The following is a 22,526-nucleotide window of genomic DNA, read 5'->3' as shown; positions in this document are numbered from 1 at the left end:
AATAGGCCTGACTCGTCGAAACTAAATAACTCCTCCATCGCATATAGATCCTAGTAAGCTCTGGATTTAAAGTATAAAATTCACCGAGCGTCTGTAGGCAAGAGACTATTGTGTGGGTTCAGTAGAACTCCCCACCCGGGCTACTGGCGAACTTCGGAGATAAATACTCCGGAGAATCACTATACTGTTTGTTTCAGGCCTCAAGATTTTGTTTGTTTAGGTTTTCCTACGGGCTACCATACAGCGTCTTACTTCTCCCCCTCCCTTCGAACTTAAATATTACCCTTCAATCGCCTTAGACCGCCTCCACCCATACCGCTGGGTGTTTTAGGTTTTATTTCTTTTTGGTCTTTGGTGTTGTCATGTGTTAGTGCCTATCACCGTTGGCCCCGTTAGCATGCTCTCCACCATTGATTTCCAGTGCAGGTGCCTCATCCGCACGTTTGCCTGGCACATCGACCAACAACACGTCATTCTTCAGGGCCTCCTTCTCTGCAGCGTCCAGCGCGCCGTCCTTATGCTTGTCACCTGCCAGACTGTTAATCTCTGCACCATCGATAGGCGTTCCCTCTGCTATCGCGGCCGCGGTGGCTCCTTCTGCCACGGACATATCACAAGACCCATATTAAAAACACGCCTGTTATGACGGATGTGAGAATCCGCTGCGCTGCGAAACACCCGAGTTACGTGAAAAGACAATATACGCACAGTCAAGAACAAAGCTGAAGAGGCGTTTGTGAGCCTCACCGGTAGAGGTCGAAAGGTCGCGTAGAACCGGCTGTCCACTTTTCTAGCCGCCACTGGGCCCGAAGAGTTCAGATCCAATCAACCGCATCGGACGCGCCACATCACGTGATTCCGAACAACACTCAAGATTTAGCTCAGGCTGCAGTCGCTGCCAGTGCCACGTCGCGAGAGTTACCCATGGCGTTCACAATATGGGGACTGAAAACAGAAAGATATGTACATTGAAGTTCAGAAGACCTAGGCGACCCTAAGATACAGACCAGTAGACAGAGTGGATTGGCACTGTCTACTCTACACGGGGCCGGGCTACAGAAGGAAAATAAAAGGTACTAAAACGAACATAGGCAGTCGGGGTAAACGTCCTTCAGAAAAGACAGTATATTAAAGAGTGGCAGTCGGGTCCGACATCATGAAGTCATTCTAATGCGGAGTCTAGTCGTAACATACTCTCAGAAAGCACCGCTCAGAAAAGAGCAGCACCGACGAGACCCATAACACCTGCAACGCCGAACGCGCTCACGGCCTGGCCACGGGAGGCACCGCTAGAGTTGGTCGGGGAGGCACTGCTACCGCTGCTAGAGCCTGTAGGCCTGTTGGAGGACGAGTTGCCGCCGCTGGGCGAAGTGCTAGTAGGCGAAGAGCCGCCGCTGGTGGTGCCGCTCGGGGAGCTAGATATCAGTCAGTAACGGTGATCGACTACCAAAGTACATTAACTCACCTGCCGCCAGTGGTGGAAGCGCCACCGGTGACGGAAGCGCTGGTGCTGCCGTTCAAGCAGCTAAGGTCGCTGCCGGACTGGACAGTGACGATGTCAGAGAAAGCCTGAGCACCAGTGCTGTCCTTCAGGACAATGGTGCTATATAGCGGGTAGATACGCATAAGGTAACGATCCTTGACCTCAAACCGACACTTACAACGCGGTGTTGGGAGCCAGGGTCACTTGAGACCAGGAGAAGCTGGTACCCTGCTGCGTCGGGAATTGCTGGATCTGCAGAGATACTCGATTTCACAGTGATTTGCCATACACACAGATGTACTCACAGCCGTAGCAGAGGGCTGACCACCTATTCCCTTACTTAGCAAGGGTTGACATTTCACTCGCCATAGTAGGACTCACCAGGAACGAGGGACAGGAAGTAGGGCGCGGTACCATCGGCCCAGGTGAACTGAATGGGCTCTAAAGACGCGTTGTTACCATACTGGTCGACAACATCACTCTAGTAAACTTACGGCAAGCGACCACGTTAGTGCTGGACATCGCAACTCGCCGTCAGATTGGCAAAAAGACACCGACGCTCGAGGCTACTCACGGAGTGTTGACAGTCAATCCCAGGACGGCAGGGACGAGCGCGACAAGGGCAGCTGCGGTTGCGAAGAACTTCATGATGAACAGGGAGCGGACTGGTTAAAACTAGAGGTGATGATAGTTGCTTTTAACCTGCTAGAGGACGTGAAGAATGCCCAAAGGGAGCGTCAAAGACTGAACAGCGGTCGTTGTGAGGGAAGGAGACGACGCGCAGAGTTCCAGCAGTTTATCCCGCGGAGTTCCAATCGGAGTCGATGCCGTCAGCCATCTCCCGGAGGGTGCGGAGGCTTTCCCCGGCCGCCATTATGCTTCGATTCCAGCGTCATCAATTTCGGGCCAGTTTTGGGGTGCAAGTTTTGTGCAAGTTGGGCCAAGTTCACAACCACCAGGAACATGCCGCGATACACCGCAGAACAACCAAGGGTAGCAAAGCGTACAAACTCCTTACATATATTGCGTAGAAATTACAGCCCTATCCAGCTGCTGCGACCTCCTGGATTGTGGAGGCTCGTTTGCCCTATTTTTACGAGGCCGATGTCTGTCTTCGGCCAGTCTTCGCTTGATCTTGTCGGCGTTTCGACGTTCCTGTCAGATGGGAACGGCAGGTCGATGGCGTCAACCACAGGGCTCGGCGGCGCGACAGGCGTCGCTGCAGGGGCGAGCCAAGACCCATGTCTATTGACCACAGGCCCAATATGGGATTCCTTCGTCTTCACCTCCGGCAGGGGAGCGTTCCACACTGGCAAGAATGACTCTGCATACCATTCATACCAGACGCGGCGCTTGTTCGTGAGTCGCCACATTGTCACCTGTAGCTCCGAGTTGCTCGGCAGATACAAGGGCTCCTGTGTCACGATAAGAGTCAAGAATAGGTACCAAGTGGAGCAAGCCCACCTTGAAGGGGAATAAGATTGGGAACCAACTAAGCATGTCCTTTGATATCTGATCCTTCCGGTCCGGGTGGATGCTCAGGCCAACGTTGCCATACAAGACCGCCTCAAAATAGCCCGCCAGTCCATGGAGCACCCCCGCATGCGGTATGTGGAAGGTCAGTTTGGCTGAACGTGTGTTATGACTGTTCGTGAGCGGAAGGCCTGTCATACTGGTTAGCTTCCATGGATGCTAATTGATGACCTGCTTATACCTTGAGAATCGAGTGCGGCGTCTCGACGAGGATGCTCAAACTCCCAGCATTCTTGGACTTGAGGACCACATCGCCCGGCAAGCCCTCCGCCATTACCACTGAGAATGTTCACCGCTTGGAACATCACCACATACGGCGTTTCGGCAGTCTTTACGTCTCTGCCAGCTTGCGTCTCCTGGAACAACTTAGAAGACGACAGCGGCGCAATGTGCGCCGTATAGGAGGAAGGTATCGAGATGCCCTCCGCTATCCCATAATGGTCAGCCTGGGTATAACCACGCAAAAGAGGGCTCCGTACGTTTCAAGAATCGCATGGCACCATCAAGACACTCAGGACTGAGCTCATTGTCTCCGAAAGAGCCCAACAGCTCGCTGACCAGGATATCCACCTTTTCCGGTAGCTCCAACGCCCGCATGTCGCCGAATCTCAGGTCCACTTTGGATCCCCATTCACGTTGTAAGCGGTCTTGCAAACTACACCCCGTTAAATAGAGACAGAGAGAATAGATGGTTGCGTCAAGTACTCACGTCACATATGCATTAGGGTTCTTCTCCAGCGCGTAAACGAACGCCTTCCGCTTAGACCGTCCAATGGCTTTCAGCGAGCGGGCGACCAACGGACCCCGTCCAGCGCCTGCAACACAGATAACACTGCCGACATTCAGATTTTTCCTATTTAGCATACCGGGCGTCTCACATCCTATCACTTTCCGGCCAGTCCTTCAACGCTTGGTATATAGCCTTGGAACCCGTTGAGTGATCATCCGTTCAGGCAATCAAACCTGCTCACCTCCTCATAATTCCGGTATTTCACGGGATCCTGCTCGAATGTGTGGTATGTCGCGCTTTGCAGATTATCCATCAAAGGCTGGGAGAGCAATAATGACATACGTTAATTGGGATGGATTGCGTAAGTTACAGACCTGTAGGGGTGCTTGCAAATAATCATGGTAGCCTTGAGCAAAATTTTCGACAGTCCCGGGCTGCTGCATAGCCTGCAGCGCAGGACTGGTCTTCTCCAGGTGCCGCACATATTGCAAGTACGCCGTCTCGCCTCCGCGCGAGTGAACGCCTTTGTTCGCCCCTTCAACGATGACGGTAGGACGGTACTGTGAGCGGTTTTTAAATGGATGTATGACCACGGCACCCTGAGATCACTTACCTTCATGATATCGCGGATAAATGTTTGTGTGCCTTTGGGAAGCACCGGATATCCTTTTGCATTCGCGATGAATGTTGAAGCGGGGAGGAAGATGGAGTGCATAGGCTCGGCTGCCCATCGCTTCAGCACCCCGGCGCTGGAGGGTAGTGGAGGGGTTAAGTCCAATGCTAGATGATACAAAGAGCGATAAGTCATACAAGCTCGGGAGGACACGAACGAGAACGTACTGAGGCTAAGTCTCTGGTCATAGTTGCATATCGAGCGTATGACATCCCACATCTCCCAAGTTGCATTGAGTTCCCCTTCCGACGCCTTGGGGGTGTTACTTTTATTTGAACCTTCGAGTTCGCTCTCGTTAGTAGTTATCCGGACTCTTGACGACTGCGGTGTGCTGGGCAGGTCGGGGGTAGAGGATCTCGGCGTAGAGGTATGGGAAGATACCACGGGCGGCTTGAAGATCGAGGGATCGTATATCGGGAGTCGCACAGACAGTTGCATGTAGGGTATAGTAGAAAGACATGCGACCACTGCACGAGCATAGGACGCGACCTGTGCTCGATTCCGAGGAGGGGGGAGAATAGCAGTTTGGACATTCAGGTACGAAGCGTAAGAGAGTTCCTGCAGCAGGGCCTGTGCAATTTGTTAAGTGATGCTGACGCCACCTTGGTGAGCGACTAGACAAATCGGTCGTCGGTCGGATACAGGGAATTGACTGACGATTTCAGAATCATGGCGGACCCAGTCGTCGTTTGCGTCGAGCTCCAGCCAGTCGGAGACCAACGCTACCACGCTTTCGACCTCCTCTGAAGTCGATCTCAATCATCGTCGACACGATCATAGCGGGGACCGGAGCGTACCTAATCGTGTGATGGTTACTTCGTCTCGCAAGAAACTCGGGCTGGAGCGCCATGCCTCCGCCCGCTGTTCAGCAGCGAGGTTCTTTTCCCGGTCGTTCTCTGAAGACGACAGTATGCACATGCTCCGCCATCGCGCTTTCCAAGCCTCCGTGGTGATAGGAATACAAGTCAGCCCGTATCCCTTAGCGTCTGCGTCAGCTGCGATTTTGAGCACGGTGGTGGCATGCGCGCCATCAAGACGTGCTTGCGCTTTATGATATTCCTCGAGAGTTGCAAATTTGGCTAGGACGACGGCGGAGGATTGGTATGACATGCCGGCACGGACAGACGGCGGGCGTTGTGGGCGACGCGTCGGTCGTCCTGATCATCGTCCCGTATTTGGAAGCACTTGATCGGAGTGCTATCAACGATCGAGGCGGTATTTACAAAGTACAGTACACGCTCGGATACAAATGCTAGCTGGTATCATCCGTCGTTCGGGGCCTCTTCACTCCGTCGGCTGGCTCGTCGCTCTCTCGCCGCACATTCTCCTGCTCAGCACTCTGCCCCATACCGTATCCAGTCACCATGCCGTCCAATACGGTCTGACCTACAAGTCTCCTCAGCTCCTCCTCGGGATCGCGTCCCTCCGCCTCCGCGCGCTGCAGAATATCGTGAGCTGACGCCAGCAGTGAAGACGTCAAATTCTCCGATGCGGTATGCTGTGCGTGCTGCGATGGCTGGTGCGCAGAGTCGAGCACTCCGCCCGGGGTCTCGGACGTAGTGGTCAATGATTGCAGGTACGTAGAGACTTCTGGGAAGTCTTCGGCAAGGTAATCAATGGGCTGCGAGCTATGGTCACTGGTCTGGAGAGGATGAGCGTGCAGAGTGACGCTTACCGATACACCTTCGTGGTTTGTCCTCGCTACTACGGCGCCGTGTTCCACAAGGAACCTCGCCGTCTCGATGTTCTCGACAGTATATAGAGGGGTGTCACCGTCGTCGTCCGTAACGTTGACATCTCCGCCTAGGACGTAGGTGAACATGAAAGCTGCAACATCATTCAGTGATTAGGGTCATGCCTTTCGAGATAAGATACGTTAGTATCTCGAGATGTCCATACGACGCAGCAGCGTGCCTATGAGTTATTCGAAGTTTAGGTTGAGTAATGACGAATTTAGGGAACACCTTACATCGGTGTGTATGAGTTGGGATCCGGGACATTGGGCGATAAAGCTATGGATTACTGTCATAACTCATATTGCTTGGGTTCCAAAGCAATTACGCAGGCGACCTACCTTCGCCTTCGATCAATTCCTGCCTCAAATCGGTGAGCACTACCGGACCGCGCAAGGACCGCGCTATCTGGATTACCACTCACTCGGACTCGCTCCAAGTCGCCGTCTCCTGCTGCTATCCATATATTTTTCGCGGCTTGCACCCGAGTTGGCACCGGCATCGTGCTGAACCTACGAAGAATAAGCTATGCCGACAGGTGCGACGGGTTTGAGGTTGCTCAAGACTCAAGAGTGTCCGAAGACAAAACCGGACAGTCTGAGTGAAGTCCCTTCGGCGGATGCCGAACATGATCGGAGATCCGAGTCTCTTGTCCTGCGATTGGCCTGCAGTTCCTTCTTATGTTTCCCTGCTTCTGCAACCTCCGAGTCTAAAACACCCTCTCTAAGACTATCTGGCGTTCGTCAGACATAGATAAGGCAGCAGATTCTTGATCAGCTATATTCAGTTACAGTCAGGCCAAAGAGAAGCCCAACATAACATCGGAATACGACTCAGGTATGTCTAGACAAAGAGCTTGAGCTACCCTGCAATGTGGGGTACGGCGGCAATAGAAGGTCTGCACATCAGTGCGATAAGTCAGATAAGTACGTCCGGCTGATATAGCTCTTGCCACCTCCGCTCTTCCTGGCCGTCCATGACTGTCTGACTTGGTGGTGTTCGACCGCCTGATCATTGTAACCGGAGGTACCATTCATCTTTCATTCTCATTTAACCTTCTCTATTATCAGAAAATATTACGTCCTGCTGTCCTCTCGTAAAGACGCAGGTATTTTTGTACAAGCGCTGGCGACTCCTCGGTAACAGGGGGCCTGCCATTGGTTCTATTTCCGCTCGCAGAGACGATATGCCAAACGTCACCCACTCACGGTACGTCCAATGGGTCCACCGGGAGTAGAGCAAAAGCTTAACTGTCACTCCCCATCAGCATCGAGTCCTGCGGCTCCGGTTGGCTTTGCGTGCCATGCAGCTTCCCAGTCTGCTTTAGGCACAACTCTGCGCGTTCTGTTCGCGTCGGCGCGACCGGTGCGAAGCTGCTCGCACCCCAACTCTCGCGGGTGGGTGGGCAGCGGGAGAAGCTGCGAATGTGCATGCGATTCGTCCACGGTGTGGCTTCTCCCGGCGACAGTTGACATCACATCTAAAGCTGGGTATGTGGGCGATGGCTGCTGCGTTGACACGCCCCGCCCAGCTGACACGTATCGGCGCATTCTGGCTGATAACATGATGTGTTCCTCGCACCACTAGTGCCCACGAACCGACAGATAGTGCTCACCACCGACAGTATTTTCGTCGCCGCAGTGATTATACTTGACGATTGGCAGGGGCGTTAGACATGATCAGGGCTGGCAACTAGGATTTCCTACGACGGGCACGCGAAGCCTTCATCCCCGTCTTCCGGTGTTCAGCCGCGAGAGTTTCTCGGAAATTAGTGAGCTCGTTCTGTTTCATATGAGCTCCCGGAATCAGCGCTGACGTCGGGTCGCAGACAATAAGCTCTGAGCTGCGCAAGTGATCGATCCAGCGCATGCAAGGCATGCCCGAGAGTCCAGGCATGCAACGCCGTAAATTGTGGCTACTTTTTGAGCTGCTCAATGCTCCCCGCATGCTGTCTGAGCAGTCTGCGTCTGAATACTGCTGAACTAAGATAAAGAATAGCGCAACGATCGTGATCAGAGGTGTGAGAGCACGGGGAACGGATCTGAGCAGATCTGCAGAATTGGGCCGATCGGTCTCAAGATCTTGCTGATCCCGCCACCAAAAGACGCGGATGCTTCGGGCGACAGGCGAGGCGAGCGGAACGCAGTTCAGGTGCGCTGTGGGGAGTGTGGCTGGTGGCGTTGTGGCATCGCAGCGTTCGCCGGGGCTGGTGCCCATGATTCGGGCCAAAAGAACGCGGATGCAATTTTCGGACTGGAATTGCCATTTGCGGCCAGAATTATGGAAGAATTGTTCTCGATCGGACAGAGAACCGGGCGGGTGGCTGCCATATAAGGCAGGAGCCGCCGGGAGCCCCTGAGTCGCCACAGATTGGCCTGGTCCGACGCCGGGTCTTACCAGCGCCGCGTCGCTGACCGAGTCGACCACCCGCCCGTCCTCGGCGTCGTCGTTTTGCCTCTTGTCGCCGCGCTGCAACCTCCCTGCTCGTCGTCGCCCACGACGACCACGCCCGCTTTCAGGCGCAACTCAAAATTTCTGATCGATACCGCGTTTCTGCCACATCGATTTTCAGCCGTCTGCTGCTGTGCACTGCACCGCACCGCTCGCGTCTGCGCTTCGCTCGCCCCTGTCGGCTTCCCCTAAGAGCGCACCCGTCTGAGACCACGCGAGCAGCCGAGTATATTGTATTGTACCCATTTTCTTATTCGCCAGCATTCCTTGTTTCCTGCCATGAGCTTCAGCACGCCCCCGCAACGAGGCTTCGACTCGCAGGCGGAACTGGGCCCCCAGCTCAGCCACCACAATCCGCGCTTGCCCTCTGGCGTCGCCCTCCAGTCCTACGACAACTTCTCCTCGCTGCTCTCTGAGCCCGCCGGCGCTGACTCGGCCGATCATCCCTCCAGTAACATGCCGAAAGTCGGTGAAACGCGATGTTGTGAGTCCCCCCGTCCTGCCTCTTTGACGACCTCGATCGTCCATCGCGATCGTTCAATTAGTCTCCCTGATCGTTCCCCGCATATCTCGTTGCGCTCGCTGACCACCCTCGCAGACTGGTCCCTCCTCAACTCGGAGCTGCAGTTCCTGTATCTCGACCCCGTCCTCGCAAACCATCTCGGGCAGCAGGCCGATGCGCTCATTGGCAAGCCCCTGCTCGCCTTCGTCCATCCCGATGAGCAGGCCTCCGCCAGGCACGATCTCGGCAGCGTTCTCGAGTCGCGGACGTTGCACGGCAGTGTCACCCGCGTGAAGTACTGTCGTCTCTCCAGCGTCCGCCGGAAGCTGGGTGCGTCGGATGCCATCTCGCCCTGGACCGATGGCGACAAAATCGCGGTCGACCAGAACTACATGGCCGTCGACATTGTTATCAATTGGGCAGCAGAGGGTCTAGTGCTGTGCTTCATGCATGCCGTTGTCGATCTCACGCCGTACGACAATGATCCCCGGTATAAGACCGGCTGGTCAAACTGGTGCAGCACCCCTGCCTACGCCATGGACAGCCACCAAATCCAGCTAATGTACAACCGTCTCGTGCAATATGTGCCACAGACCGGGACCCTGGACAGGGTCTTCCAGATCCTCGCAAACCAGCAAGGAAACAGGCATTGCTTGATAAGCTGGCCGCCTGATCAGGGCGACGGGCACTCCGGGGGTATCGCGTCCAAGGACTTCGTCCGACTCGCAGAAGAAGTCCAGATCGGTGAGAACCCTGGCAGTGGCGCTAGCGACGCGAAGACAAGTTGCACGAGGAGGTACAAGGCGCTGCAGACCGTCAACGTTGGAATGGACGATCTCAAGGAGGTGGAGAGCATCTTCATCCCTCATGGTGAGTCATGTTTCCCTCCTTCCACACCATCCAATGTATCAACAGCTGCCTTTTGCATAGGCACTATCATATTCGCCTGCCATAAGGTAAACCCCCGGCCCAGCTTGAACGGCGCCGCCTACGGCCAACAGTCGAACGCGTATTCTCAGCAACCACAGCAGCAACAGCAACAATACTACAACAACTCGTTTCCGCTGCCATCCCTCTCCGACCCCACATCTCAGTACAACGGGTACGTTAACCAGCCTCACGCACAGATGCATGCGCAACAACCATACAACGGCCAATGGTCCGAGGCCTCTTCCTCTCAGGCACAGCAGTACTACCCGACTCAGCAGCAGGCATGGACTGCCGCGCCCGCATCTTCGACTGGACAAATGCCTTACATGGACCCGTTGTCACCGTCCTACCCCTATGTTGGTTCCCAAGAGGGTGCGTCGCCATCTAATCTGTCTACCGGCAGCTCGTCTATCTCTGCGAGTGCCGGCCACGCGAACGGTAACGACGGTAGCGGGGGCAACGTCAATGACGCTGTCCCGCCGCCGAGACATGCGTCGCGGCGGAACGGAAGCCCGAATACTTCTACTACGAGAGACTCGTACGGGAGCGGTGGACGCAGCTCAGGGAACCCGCCCGTGGGTATCGTGAAATGTTCCAGCTGCAAGGCTACCCAAAGTCCAGAGTGGCGGAAGGGTCCGAGTGGTAAGAAGGATCTGTGTAACGCGTATGTATAATCCCTTTGTCGACGTCTGCGTTACTGAGCGGTTGCATCTTTTCTCATATACAGTTGTGGCTTGCGCTATGCTCGTTCGAGAGCTAAGAAAGAAGGTATCACGAGTCAGAGACGGCGTAAAGACCGGACCTACGGCTCTACAGCCTCACCTGCATCTACTGCATCTCCTGCTGTCAAGTCGGAGCCCCTGCCTCAGACACCACTTACTCCGGCCTCCCCGGCGGCTTCGTATGCAAGTTCTGCAATGAGGCGGGGCGGCTACGACGAGGCCCAAAACTCGTTCGGCACGTCCCAACCAAGCGCTGCTCATAACCTTTCCTCAAATCTGAACGGGCTTACGCCTTCTCCATCGCCTTCTCCCTCCACCTCTAATCCGTTCGGGCAACACTACTCTCAGCATCCCAACACGGCTTCGCCTACCAGCAGCGGTTTCTATTCGCCCGTCTCTCCTACCGGTCCTCCCTCCATGATGAATCAGCAGCTGCATCAGCGCCAGGCCGTGCATATGGCCGGTGCTTCTGGGGTTCCGAGGCCTCGGCTGGATTCGTTATCTTCCTTCCCCAATAGTCATAGCCGCCTTTCTATCTCCTCGTCATCCCCTGCCTCGGCGTCCCCGCTTAGTGCCCCCGGTTATGATAGGGAGCGGGAACGTGACCTGCAGTCCGGGCAGCGTATGTCCATGGGCGGCGACAACGGTTCTGGGATGGCCTTGCCTCCTACCCCCGTGTCTGCGGGGATGGAGCCGCAGAGACACCGGATTTAGGTATCGTCGCCGACACGATGAAAACACTGGTGACGTGGAGAAGCCGTTTCCCTAACTATATGGTCAATTGATGGAACTGTAGGCTTGGCCTTGTGGGCCGTATATTATACTCTACTCCCGCTCGTGCAGTTCGGACACACGCCAAGGACTTGTGCTGACGAATGTATTTTAGCATGGATTACAATGACATCCTCCTTTTATTTTTCTCCCGCTTCTTATTCTCAGCGCGCGCCGTTTTCCGCTTTCCCCCCACCTCTTGAACATATTTATCCATTGCCCCCATGCCCCCCTTCCTTCTCTTCGAAGCGGCTTGTTCATATGATTTCAGCGTCTATGTATTGTACGATTATGAATAGAACCGGCTGCCCGCATCCCGGGCTCCTTCACTCAACATCGCGTGCACTCTCAGTAAGTAGCTGGAGGCCACCCACGTACATATGCCTCGATATGCCCGTAAGACGAGCGATTTAGCTTCGACTCGATCGATCAGATCGTAATCGACAGAGATCATTAGACTATCGGGGGCTTCGACGCTTCTCGTCCCACTCTCGGAGGTGTCGTTGATTACGGCACTGGCAGCGACGGGCAATTCAGGCCCGGCTGACCGGTCAATGCGAGGCTGAAGGGAATCTGCCAATCTGTGGCAGATAGTATGTGGACAGCCAGAGACTGTCAATGTGGTATGGCCGCTGGCAAATATAACGTTAAGTGTACTATTTTCTCAGAATCAAGCGGAGTTCCTGCCCCCGGCGACTGCAACGAGGAATGCCACATTAGCATACAGATTAAATCATTAAGGTACTCACCAGCCTGGTTATGATATTCCAATGCAGCCTTGCATGATAGGAAGAAGTCGTTGGACAAAAGAAATAAGGATCTAATGAAATGGAGCATAAGGAGGGTCACTCGAGGGCCGATTGGGCCGTAATCGCCTTACCCGGTATTACAGAGTGAGAGAGGCAATGGGCCCATGCGTTGTGCTTGAACACAGTAAACTATATATGTCAAGCTTCAAGTTCAAGTGCCAGACTAAGTATCATTCCCGAATTCAATGAGAATAATCTGACTGTAGCCTGTGTGTTTTCTGCAGAACAAGCACGGGTAAACCCAGGGGAGTTGAGACACTGTCACAAGTCGGAAGCACAAGTCTACGGTGTGCAACACAAGCAAGGTTGCCCTTTGATAGTATACCTGACTGCAGGAGGCAGAAGGGTTTACACAGAAACAAAATACCAAAGCACGAGTGAGAGATCTCCCCGATATGTCGATCGCAGCCACGTGCCCTCGCGTCTAATTGGCGCGTCGACGCGCCCGTCGCACTGACTCGGGTGCTGACCTGTGCACAAGACACTGAACATCCCAGCGTTGAACGTTGAACGTCTGTCACCCAACGGTATCTACGTCTGGAGCTCGGACTGAATACTGTCTACGCACATATCGAGGTCATGTCGGATTCTGAAGCGCAAGTGGCCGATGTCAAGGCTGAGGCAATTGAGCAGACAGAAGTCGGAGATCTAGTAGTAGTAGAAAAGTACGTCCGAATTCGTGTCATCTCCGTTGGATTTGCACAACCTGACATGAAAAAACGATTAGAACTCGAGCTAGAGTAGTCACGGTTGTGCGTGAAGAGCACCCGCATCACGTTGAAAGTGAAGCCGAGGAGGACGACGAAGAGGAGGACGAGGAGGGAGACTTGAACGACTTCCTCGCGAGCTACCCGGATGACACACAAGTAAGCGATGGTCAGAGTCCATTATATCGAGGAAAACTTGCTCACATCACCGTAGGAACTAGAATTGATCCATTCCCGTCTCAACTCGCTCGCCAATCTCCGCTTGCCCCGGTTTGCCGCCCACCTCAAGAAGCTCTGCCTGCGCCAGAACCAGATCTCCTACCTGGACCCCCAAATCTTCCACACCCTTACTAATCTCGAGGAGTTGGACTTTTACGATAACAAGATCAAGACCATCGGGGACGCCCTGAATAAACTGTCGAAACTGACGTGAGTGCCTTTCCCCGCGCTACCTCTGTATACATGTGCAGACTAGTCATAATTAGCGTCTTAGACCTCTCATTTAACCTCCTACGAGCCGTTCCTGAGAACTTGTCGTATCTCACGTCCTTGGACACTCTGTACTTTGTTCAGAACAAGATTTCGAAGATTGACGGTCTTCAGGGCATCGGCTCCACGCTGCGAAGTCTAGAACTAGGAGGAAATAGGATTCGAGTAAGCATGTATTTGAGCAGTCCGATTGCCTTCTAACCTCGATAAACGATTCTGCAGAAAATCGAGAATCTTGATGCCCTCGTTAACCTCGAAGAGCTGTGGCTGGGTAAGAACAAGATCACAAGGCTCGAGGTAACTAGTTATCGCTTACCGATAGCGCGGCTCGGTGATCCTGTTGCCCGTAGGGTCTCGATACCCTCAAGCGTCTCAAGATATTATCGATACAGTCAAACCGAATAACGAAGATCGAGAACTTGGAACAACTGGAGAGTTTGGAAGAGTTGTACCTCAGCCATAATGGTATCCAGCGGCTAGAAGGCCTGGATAAAAACGTAAGGCTCGAATGACGAGTTATTCCTTCTGGCCGCAGGACACTTAATGCCTGCACTCTCAGCTGAAACTCAGGACACTGGACGTAGGGTCGAATTTCATCCCGGAGGTTGAGAACGTCTCGCACCTGACATCACTCGAAGAGCTTTGGGTATGCCCTTTCCGCTCATTTCAGCATGCACGCTCTTGAATTCACCCCGCGTCAATGCATAGATGAGTGGTAATCGGATAGAGAGCCTGCAGGCGCTCGAGCCGCAACTCAAGCACATCAGCACGCTCGAGACCATCTACCTTGAGGGAAACCCGTGCCAGCGGACCGAGGGTGTGAATTATCGGCGGAAGATCATGCTCGCGCTGCCGCAGCTGAAGCAAATTGACGCAACGTGAGTGTCGAGTGTATGCCACTTCTATAGACCGACGATTCTCATTATCCGTGCAGATACACCAGAGCGGCGGCGTGATTGGTTTATTCTATTTCGGAGCGAACCAGGGCGACCTTAACTGCAAATGTAGACTATGTAGGTGTATTGGCTCTTGTACGTGTCATATATGAGGGCGTTGGAAGGGGTTTTCTCCCCGCTATTCAATGAATCCTGTGCTTAATGAAAGGCAGTATTTAATTTTGCCTTCCGTGCAGATTGACTTTGATACATCAGGGATGTTCCGATTTCGAAAGAGATGGTCCTAGAGCTCCTACGGGAAGCTGCGGCTTGAGAGTATGTTTCGTAAGCCTAACCGTTTGGCAGGGGAATATCGCTCGGTATTGCTTCGCGTGTCCCGCATCGCCGCTGCCCGTTTAGTCACTAGATACGGGTGCATGGGTACGCGGATGCTGCGATTGGAAGGCGCCGTCTGTTGTACCCGCTGATGTTCATAACCGTAACCCATAAGGACTCGCTGAGCCATGAATATTAATGGTCCCCGCGCTGCCTTCATCAGCAAATATATCGGATCCTTTAGGCCACTAATATTGTGGCTGCTATGCAGGGCTGTGGCGTCCTGTCGCTGATGACTCGCACGGCAGTCAGTTTCGTCGGCGTTGCATCCCCAGGGAGGGAGAATCGATGCGGGTGAACTGACGACTGTGAGCTGGAGGCTCATGCGTACGCAAGACTAATAGGAGATTGATCCTTCGTATTTTGCAGAAGGGCTTTCGTCCAGCGGAATCCATTCACGTGCGCCCGGCCCGATCGCAGCTTGAGTCCACTGAATCGCACAGACCAATCCTGTATGCAGTCTTGCCTGCATCGTGCAGGGCAGGTTCACGCTGGCAGAGTCCACGTCCTTTGTGGTTTATACGGCTACACTTACAATTTCCCTAGCTATAGGATAACAACTTGAACCTTGGACGAACTATTCGGGTACTCTCGGGTCGCGTCAGACACCTTACGTCGCGGTGAGCGATGGCTGTGCACTTGATAGCTTTCGACGGTATGGATGACGTTTCTGTCTAAGCGAACACGAGTTTCGAACAGTCTCGCAGTCCGGCAGGTCTTCCGAGCATCAGTTCATAAAGGCTGCCGACGATGGCGGGCCCTACGTTGCACCCCAGACAAGACTTGGACTGCAACTTTCACTCATGCGACATTCATGTCAGTATATCCTATGGTAGCCCATTATGCCGAACATTTCGCGGTGTACTCGGACTACGCAGCGATCGCTATGACCTTTGTTCATATCCTACTGCTGTACCGTCACCTCGTCCTATTCAGCAGATGTCGGGCCACCGTTCATCTCCTTTTGGTCCTTTTCTCGTGTTGTGAGTGATATTAGCAATTGTCTTCTCCATAATCTAACGCATCTGCCTGCAGGTCGCGTGACTATCTTCGGCCTGCGGGCTTTGCAGACCAGTATATCGCCATGTCACGAATTCTCAACTATACGGAGACACAACGCAGTCATAAACAACGCAGGCACCTCTGCGATTCTCTACGCAGCTTATCTCCTGGTGCTACAACGGTTAGTACATTTCAGAAACCAGCTCCTTCGTCAGTACTAATAAGCCATCCTTTTGAACTACGACCATTACTTTGCAGAGATGAGTTCAGTGGACCGCACGTGACGGACGGTCTAAGGGGCATAGTCAGACGACTCAGAAGGAACCGCGGCGTTGTCCTCGCTTCACTCTTATACTGCATCTTTCTCAGGCTCAAGCAGGCACGCAGCGTTGTCTACAGCTACTGGTTGATGCATCGATTGGACCGCAATCATAAACCAGTCAGAAAAGCGGATGCACCGCTGTATCTGATTGTATGCTGCATACTCGTATTTCAAATGTTTGTACTATTACGACACGAAGGGACACGATACATAGGTAACCTGATCATTATTGCTCCTCAGGTCACTGCGACTTATGTCGTCGTCCACAGATGAACGTACTGACCATAGACCACACCGGCGCTCAACCTCTCTCATCTTCATCGCCATCATCGTCGCCATGCTCTTCCTACGTTCGCTATTCTCTGCTCTCGCAGTCGGAAGTGACGGACCTGCGCCAACGAATACCGCGACAGGGGAGACCTTCTATTACATATTCAGCGCAGTGCCTGAGTCGCTAGCCGCCGCACTACTCGGTGTACCTGGGGTTGTGCCTTCGCCGATCGAGCTACGTCTTCATTCGTGGAGCTCGCGTCAATTGCCCATCTAAACTCCCGGCACACCAGCACCTCTGTCTCACAAAGGCACACGAGCAACCTAGGATTTATAGTCGCACAGAGTATAAGACCTCTCAGTGGGAACACCGGAAGGTTCTCCAAGTCTCCTCTAATGTTCCTCCGGACACCGCCTGCCGCCCGAGACACAAACTCCTGTACAGTTTGCTCCAGCTATAGATCAGACCCGTTTCCTTGCTGACATCCGTCCGTGCCTCTCCTGCTCAAGCCTGTCAACTATGTCCGTAGACGGTCGTAGGCTACAAGTCGGCGCCCGCCTTGGTAATCTCGTCAAGGCCAGCGATAGGTTGTGGGCATCACCACGACTTTGGTGACATGTCAGTTCGCCATTGCCGCGAAAGCGGATAGAGGTGGAGATGCTGCGGAAGATGGCAGCCAATGCCGCCCGCAGGAGTACTCGGTGCTTTGTACCTTCTCTTTCCGAATATTCGAAGTGTGTGTGTGTGTAATCCGGAATGGGCAGCAGACGCTGCCCCTGGTACTTGTAGGAGGGGGGAAGAGGCATGAGGGGGAATATTCGGTCCGCATATCTTCGGTATGTGCGCCGCAGAAGCAGACCAGATTTATATCCATGTTTTAGATCACACCATTCTGTGACGATCGTGCTGAACCATTCACTGAGCTCCTACACATGAAGCAATTGTTCTGCCGACACAAGTAGAACTCGAACGAGTTGATCTTGTCGGTGAGCTGCACGCAATCACATTGCACATCCAGCCTTCTGCAATGCTGAAAGCATCCTCTATATTTTCGAGGCTTGCCGCGTGGCTGGATGGAGGTGGGTCTGGCCATGTTGCTCTATGACTCAAATGCAATGAAGGACGCGCTTGCGGCCTACTTGGATGGTAATCACTTCCGGAAGAGCCAAAAGTGGCAGTGTTAACTACGTGATTGGCGCCTGATCGTGAAGCGCTCGTCAGACGGAAATGGTGGGTGACGGCAACGCATTTACCTCCGACATCCAGTCATATGACGCACAAGGCGCTGTGTGAGGCTGTGGACGATGTTACTGATGGTGAAGCTGCAAATGTCTGAAAGCCGGAGGATGCTCAAGCAACATTGCCGGAGCGTCTGCACCGACCCCTGCGCTCTTGTACACTATGGGATACCCCCTCGGTCAATACTATGGCCTTGAATATCCGTTTGTCGCTTTGCTCTGCGCCTGCGCATACATAGGGTGCACGGCGTTCTTTGCCCTCAAATGGTTGCGAAGACGCGAGGTCACAACGGCCGTTGTGCTGGCATTCTGTATCGGTACGTCTACCATTTCCTCATGAACCTACCGGTCAATGATTCCCCACCTAGTGAGGGTCGCCACCTTCGTTTTACGAACGATGTCCTGCAATCGGCACCTGCCTAACTTCAAAAAATTCATTGTCGGAGTCGTGCTGTGGAATGTAGGATTCGCGGTCGTTGTCTATGCAGCCCACCTGCTCACATCTGCCCGGTAAGTGGGCTGCGATTTGGAACCGCACCTGCTCAACATTGTACACACAGCAGGATACGTAGGCCTGCTGTACTCGGTGGTTCTATGTCCTCGGTATTATGCAATCTCGGGATTATCGGCGCATTATTGAGCGCTGTCGTCCTTGGAGTGCGAGCGGAAGGCACCCTCGACGAGTACTCATGGCTGCGAAGTCATTACACCTCTAGGAGTCGGAGGCTAAGGCATTCGAGCACGGTTATTTTCTTGGTCGTGTCGTTACTTGTATGGCTGCGTATCGCCATCCTGCTGAGGCGCGAGATTTTCCGCGTAAAAGTACAAGGTCAGACGCTTGTCATGTACTCGTTGGTGTTCGTGAATTCACTGGTGTTACAGAGCTCTTTGATTCGAGAAGGTGGCAAAGCCCTGTGATGGTTCTGTACGTTCCGGCGTTACAGCCACTAGCCTTCCTGGCTATTCCGACCATGCTGCTTGTTCGATCGTTACTTCTCACGGCTAGCACGAAATCAGCTACGTTCCAGGAAGAAAAGCAGACACACGACGGGTGGCTGTTCTATCTCTTGGGGGCGTTACCGGAGCTGGTGGCTGTGATGTCGTTTGCCGTACCAGGGCTCGTCCCTGAAAGCCATGGTTCCTCTGCGGCTGTAGATGTGGATATCGAGATCAATGACTTGACAATGTCACATCACAACCCGGCAGCTACTCGGACGTTACCTGGGAGGGGATTAGTATCATAGAATCGTGTAAAACAAGATTCAATACCAAGGCATTTGGCGCGCACAAGGTTAGGGTTCTGTCACCATATTCCCTCTACGGTATAGGGATCGACTGGTGTTATATTGGGCATACATGCATGTGGAATCAGTGCTAGGCTCATACATTAATCGTGCAGCAACCATTGGACGCTCGGTCACGATCAACTAGGGAAATCGCAACCAATTCTTGAACTTCACGCACGCAAGCTCGGTAGAACAGCATTCCCATATCCCCTGGTGGGCGAAGAATAAATAGCTACAACGTGACCTGCAATATCACTTGCTGTTGTTGAGAGTAGGGGCTTGGGGCCCGAGTCCGTCTATATGTCACGAAAAGCATCACAGGAATGGTAAGTCCACGGCTTTGTATGCACGATAATGGAGCAACCTAGAAGGAAACGTAGAATAGCCTCCCTGCAGATAGGTGACTATCCATTGTGATCGAATCCTGGGCTCAGGTGATAAAAGCCGCTCTGAATATCGGCCTGGATGTTCGGTGAGAAGCAGTAAAGTCAGCAACCATAGGGTGCAATGTTCTGGCCGCACGAACGAGTGCGAAGACTCCCGGACACGCCTGCACAAGAGCTGAAATGCTATGAGATGATATATGACGTGCATCGGCAAAGATGCCGTACCAACCTATTATAAACATCCGTAATAGCTACCATACCCTCGCAGTCCAATCCACAGCCTTCGAGACAACTGTCATGTCATCAATCGAACTACAGAATGTCGCGATATTCGGGGCAACCCCTCGCCAACCCCCAGCTGCCCTCCTACAAGCCCGACCTAACCGGCACCGCGCGCGTCGGACCGAAGTACAAGATGTACATCCTCGGCGACGCGAGCGCGAAGGTCGACTGGTCGAGCCTCGACGACGTCAGGAATTTCGCGTTGGCGACCCTCGTGCGCCCCGAGGACTCGCGCAATCGCACGCTTCACTTGCCGAGTGACACGGTCAGCCAGGCGAGGATCGCGCAGATGCTGGAGGAGCGGTAAGCCCGTCGAGCGGGTGCACGGACCGGTGGGGGAGGCGCATAGGGTCCTCGAGGACCCAAGCAGAGCGCCGAAAGATGTTGCTGGGAGCAGCAAAATCCCGGTGCAGTTCTAGTACACCGTGGAGGGCGGCCAGATGACGGGGATCGGGTACGGACCTGCCGAGTTCAACCATCATGAGGCTTGGCCGAAAGTGAAGAGGACGAGCATCGAGGAATAGTTGAAGAGGAAGTTTGGCGGCTCATGATCGTAGTGTGGCACCTGTAACATTACACGACCATAAAATAACAATAGACGGGCTGGCCAGGTCCGCTCATAGACTCTGACTGCCAGCCAACCCTCCCGAGTTAACCGTCCTGTCCTTCGCCTTGGCATGCCGCGTCAGCAAACGTCAGTCACTCCACGTCCAGCATGATTGCGCACCTCTAACAGCAGATCATTATCCACATCAGGGAGAACCTCTTCTGGCTCCCCATTCCATGGCACAATCGCCCACTTCGTGGGTGGGTTCTCGATACACAGGCACAGATCAGAAGGGAGATACTGTCCGTGCTCCTCGTTGAAGTCCTGCCTCACAATACGCTCCTCTGCCAAAAATGAGCAGTTCAGACGTAGTCTAACAACGGGTAGCGGGTCTATACTACCTTCGGTCATAGCGTCCAATTGCGCCATCATTCCCCGCACGATATTCTCCGCCGCCTCGCGGTACTGCCGTCGGCGGGCGATCTCGATGAGCAGCTTGTTGTACGATAACTGATAGGACGTGTACTTGTGGTGCAGCTCCTCGAGCGTCATCAGGTGGCCCTGGAGGTGCGACATCCGCTCGACACAGTCCGCCTGCATCGATGGCCGTGAGGTGTTAGGGAGTGGTACGGGGACGGGAGGGCTCGACGACGTTACCTGGACTTGGTCCTGATGTTGCAACATGTCTGTCATGACCTCGCCGAGCTCCTCGAGATCGTCCAGAGTGGATCGGTGCAGCGAGACGTGCTCCTGCGCCGCCGCCTTCGCCCTCTGCAACTGCTCGCTACGGCGCGCTCAGTCGCGGTATTCCATAGGCATAGTGGATAAATAGCAGACTCACTTCAGACGTTCGATCGAGGACACGTTATCCTCCAGTTCAGTGATAATAGCCGGTAATTCTTCCGTGTCCCGGTTCATCTCTACGCAGGCGAGGGTAAGAACATACGTGGCATGGCTACGGATGAGCACGTACCCTGGAGGTCCTCGTCGCTGAACGCCTCGCCCGCTTCATGGTCGTGCAGAGCCGCAGCCATCTGGTCGTAATGCGCGGCCAGGCTCTCCAGGTGGCCAGCCATATCCGTAGACACCTTCTCCTGCGCGAGGAGGACGCTTTCGATAGTCGGCGCGGTGTTTGCTCCGGGCATGCCTTCACGGATGGTTGTTATGTGGCCATTCAGGACGGTGGAGTAGTCGGCAGTCGTCGCAAGGACATCCTGCGGTTCAAGATGCGCGACGCTCCGTGAGATCAAGTCCCGAACCGCCGAGAGCTCGCAGACAGATGCGACACACCTCCAGGGCCAGCCTGTCGTTGTCCATCGTCTCCAATACCTCGTCGATCGCGCGTTCGTCCACAAAGTCGCGCAGGGTCTTCCATCTGCTCCAGTCCTCCCTCGGCCTCTTCTTCCTCGCGTGCGTACCGTTGGGCGCGAGACCATCATGGCTCCCCTGCGTCACCGGACGACGTTGGCCCTGGGCTTCCTCCTCGGACGAGTCCTGACTCCCAAAGGGCGAGGTGCCGGACGATGTTTCGTAGAAGTCTGGAGGCACGACCTGTTCGCCCAGGGACTCCAGAATCGCATCGAGCGCGTCGGAGCGTTGCGCTTTCTGTATATCCCACTCCTACGGCGGCACGCGGTCAGCGCACGGGCGGCCCAAGCATACAGCACACGCACCTTAGCCTGCCGCTCGACATCCGCGCGCCTCGCCTCGATCCTCCTCGCGACACTCGCCGCAAGCTGCCACAATCCATGAGCCGAGCGTCGACACCGCGCCCGCGACGCACCTTCAGCTGCTCCCGCACCGCGTTGCTGGTCCACTTCACCTTCGCGTCGAGCGCGAGGACGTCCACGGCGTGCCGGGCGGACTCGGTGGATATCGCGTGCGCCCGCGCGCACAGCGCTTGCCCGTGCTGCAGCGCCTTCTTCGACTGCAGGACGAGCGCGACGACGTGCGGCTGCTCGGGCGGCGGCGTGCGCTCCGCGCTCATGGTGCTCGATCACGGTGGGTGGCGGCAGTCGGGGAGGGGGATTGGCCCGGGGGGGAGAGGCATTTCCCCAGGATTGTCGCACGGTCTACCTATCTACTTTGTCCTTCCGGCCACGGTCTCTGCTGTATTGATAGCCTCTTCTCCCTCGCTCGTTGTATTCTAGCTGTTGATATATTACTAGACTTTGGCACATGTCTGCGCTATCCGTCCCCCGGCCTAGCACCACCTTATGTCTTGCTTGCGCATCCTCCCTGCCGCCGAAACCGACCAGCGACGCCGCGATATTCGTTACGCGATGCTGCAGGCGCCCCATATGCCCGACATGTACGGCGCAGAATCCCCGCCTTGCGAGGTACGACCCCTGCCTGGCCTGCCTGGGCGGAGCCGGCGCCGTCGGCGCC

General features: G+C 54.5%; 9 protein-coding genes across 9 annotated transcripts; 4 read left to right on the top strand and 5 right to left on the bottom strand.

The window, feature by feature from the left end:
* Nucleotides 1-295: 295 nt before the first annotated feature.
* GLOTRDRAFT_130449 (uncharacterized protein) lies at nt 296-610 on the bottom strand (the record flags this gene model as incomplete). Its single annotated transcript, XM_007869215.1, has 2 exons — nt 296-318; nt 382-610. 2 exons carry the CDS (start codon nt 608-610, stop codon nt 296-298), a joined length of 252 nt encoding a protein of 83 aa, XP_007867406.1.
* A 299-nt stretch (nt 611-909) lies between these two features.
* Nucleotides 910-2,245, bottom strand: GLOTRDRAFT_139471 (uncharacterized protein). Its single transcript, XM_007869214.1, has 7 exons — nt 2,058-2,245; nt 1,978-1,997; nt 1,865-1,924; nt 1,789-1,811; nt 1,662-1,735; nt 1,466-1,603; nt 910-1,415 (listed from the first exon to the last, which is right to left on the bottom strand). The coding sequence occupies exons 1-7, from the start codon at nt 2,129-2,131 to the stop codon at nt 1,211-1,213; spliced, it is 594 nt and encodes a 197-aa protein (XP_007867405.1). The 5' UTR covers nt 2,132-2,245; the 3' UTR covers nt 910-1,210.
* Nucleotides 2,246-2,402: 157 nt separating this feature from the next.
* On the bottom strand, nt 2,403-4,859 carry GLOTRDRAFT_116729 (PRMT5-domain-containing protein; the record flags this gene model as incomplete). Its single annotated transcript, XM_007869213.1, has 10 exons — nt 2,403-2,898; nt 2,948-3,147; nt 3,198-3,443; nt 3,496-3,671; nt 3,726-3,848; nt 3,895-3,938; nt 3,988-4,065; nt 4,121-4,306; nt 4,360-4,526; nt 4,587-4,859. Coding segments are annotated over 10 exons (1,874 nt in total), but the record flags the coding sequence as incomplete, so codon positions are not given.
* A 772-nt stretch (nt 4,860-5,631) lies between these two features.
* Nucleotides 5,632-6,713, bottom strand: GLOTRDRAFT_139469 (ankyrin). The gene is made up of 6 exons (XM_007869212.1): nt 6,577-6,713; nt 6,494-6,512; nt 6,389-6,431; nt 6,278-6,333; nt 6,095-6,222; nt 5,632-6,040 (listed from the first exon to the last, which is right to left on the bottom strand). Exons 1-6 carry the CDS (start codon nt 6,652-6,654, stop codon nt 5,672-5,674), a joined length of 693 nt encoding a protein of 230 aa, XP_007867403.1. The 5' UTR covers nt 6,655-6,713; the 3' UTR covers nt 5,632-5,671.
* Nucleotides 6,714-8,857: 2,144 nt separating this feature from the next.
* Nucleotides 8,858-11,861, top strand: GLOTRDRAFT_139468 (uncharacterized protein). The gene is made up of 4 exons (XM_007869211.1): nt 8,858-9,087; nt 9,202-9,975; nt 10,036-10,699; nt 10,763-11,861. Exons 1-4 carry the CDS (start codon nt 8,883-8,885, stop codon nt 11,469-11,471), a joined length of 2,352 nt encoding a protein of 783 aa, XP_007867402.1. The 5' UTR covers nt 8,858-8,882; the 3' UTR covers nt 11,472-11,861.
* A 970-nt stretch (nt 11,862-12,831) lies between these two features.
* Nucleotides 12,832-14,664, top strand: GLOTRDRAFT_139467 (L domain-like protein). Its single transcript, XM_007869210.1, has 9 exons — nt 12,832-13,002; nt 13,065-13,203; nt 13,259-13,473; nt 13,530-13,698; nt 13,756-13,830; nt 13,884-14,030; nt 14,093-14,179; nt 14,242-14,411; nt 14,468-14,664. The coding sequence occupies exons 1-9, from the start codon at nt 12,917-12,919 to the stop codon at nt 14,487-14,489; spliced, it is 1,110 nt and encodes a 369-aa protein (XP_007867401.1). The 5' UTR covers nt 12,832-12,916; the 3' UTR covers nt 14,490-14,664.
* Nucleotides 14,665-18,034: 3,370 nt separating this feature from the next.
* Nucleotides 18,035-18,881, top strand: GLOTRDRAFT_130443 (uncharacterized protein; the record flags this gene model as incomplete). The annotated part of the gene is made up of 3 exons (XM_007869209.1): nt 18,035-18,147; nt 18,201-18,466; nt 18,520-18,881. 3 exons carry the CDS (start codon nt 18,035-18,037, stop codon nt 18,879-18,881), a joined length of 741 nt encoding a protein of 246 aa, XP_007867400.1.
* A 747-nt stretch (nt 18,882-19,628) lies between these two features.
* Nucleotides 19,629-19,898, top strand: GLOTRDRAFT_130442 (uncharacterized protein; the record flags this gene model as incomplete). Its single annotated transcript, XM_007869208.1, has 2 exons — nt 19,629-19,805; nt 19,866-19,898. 2 exons carry the CDS (start codon nt 19,629-19,631, stop codon nt 19,896-19,898), a joined length of 210 nt encoding a protein of 69 aa, XP_007867399.1.
* GLOTRDRAFT_77963 (uncharacterized protein) lies at nt 19,863-22,125 on the bottom strand (the record flags this gene model as incomplete). The annotated part of the gene is made up of 9 exons (XM_007869207.1): nt 19,863-20,262; nt 20,319-20,482; nt 20,540-20,732; nt 20,796-20,922; nt 20,980-21,058; nt 21,112-21,352; nt 21,429-21,758; nt 21,812-21,874; nt 21,922-22,125. The coding sequence occupies 9 exons, from the start codon at nt 22,123-22,125 to the stop codon at nt 20,209-20,211; spliced, it is 1,455 nt and encodes a 484-aa protein (XP_007867398.1). The 3' UTR covers nt 19,863-20,208.
* Nucleotides 22,126-22,526: the final 401 nt, after the last annotated feature.

This window comes from Gloeophyllum trabeum (genome assembly GCF_000344685.1).
Source record: "Gloeophyllum trabeum ATCC 11539 unplaced genomic scaffold GLOTRscaffold_00009, whole genome shotgun sequence".
NCBI lineage: Eukaryota > Fungi > Basidiomycota > Agaricomycetes > Gloeophyllales > Gloeophyllaceae > Gloeophyllum > Gloeophyllum trabeum.
The sequence above is the reverse complement of the archived record's forward strand: the minus strand, read 5'-3'. Positions and strand labels throughout refer to the sequence as shown.

Bases quoted from the DNA above. Each gene is read 5' to 3' on its own strand.
- GLOTRDRAFT_139469 (XM_007869212.1), bottom strand. From the start codon at position 6,654: ATGCCGGTGCCAACTCGGGTGCAAGCCGCGAAAAATATATGGATAGCA. The intron at 6,223-6,277 runs GCATGACCCTAA...CCTACGTCCTAG, and splicing joins AACGTATCTTATCTCGAAAG to GCGGAGATGTCAACGTTACG. The intron at 6,041-6,094 runs GTAAGCGTCACT...CATAGCTCGCAG, and splicing joins CAAACCACGAAGGTGTATCG to CCCATTGATTACCTTGCCGA.
- GLOTRDRAFT_139468 (XM_007869211.1), top strand. From the start codon at position 8,883: ATGAGCTTCAGCACGCCCCCGCAACGAGGCTTCGACTCGCAGGCGGAA. The intron at 9,088-9,201 runs GTGAGTCCCCCC...CCACCCTCGCAG, and splicing joins AGTCGGTGAAACGCGATGTT to ACTGGTCCCTCCTCAACTCG. The intron at 10,700-10,762 runs GTATGTATAATC...TCTCATATACAG, and splicing joins AAGAAGGATCTGTGTAACGC to TTGTGGCTTGCGCTATGCTC.
- GLOTRDRAFT_139471 (XM_007869214.1), bottom strand. From the start codon at position 2,131: ATGAAGTTCTTCGCAACCGCAGCTGCCCTTGTCGCGCTCGTCCCTGCC. The intron at 1,998-2,057 runs GTGAGTAGCCTC...TGCGATGTCCAG, and splicing joins GGATTGACTGTCAACACTCC to CACTAACGTGGTCGCTTGCC. The intron at 1,604-1,661 runs GTAAGTGTCGGT...CCCGCTATATAG, and splicing joins CTGGCTCCCAACACCGCGTT to CACCATTGTCCTGAAGGACA.
- GLOTRDRAFT_139467 (XM_007869210.1), top strand. From the start codon at position 12,917: ATGTCGGATTCTGAAGCGCAAGTGGCCGATGTCAAGGCTGAGGCAATT. The intron at 13,474-13,529 runs GTGAGTGCCTTT...AGTCATAATTAG, and splicing joins AATAAACTGTCGAAACTGAC to CGTCTTAGACCTCTCATTTA. The intron at 14,412-14,467 runs GTGAGTGTCGAG...TTATCCGTGCAG, and splicing joins CTGAAGCAAATTGACGCAAC to ATACACCAGAGCGGCGGCGT.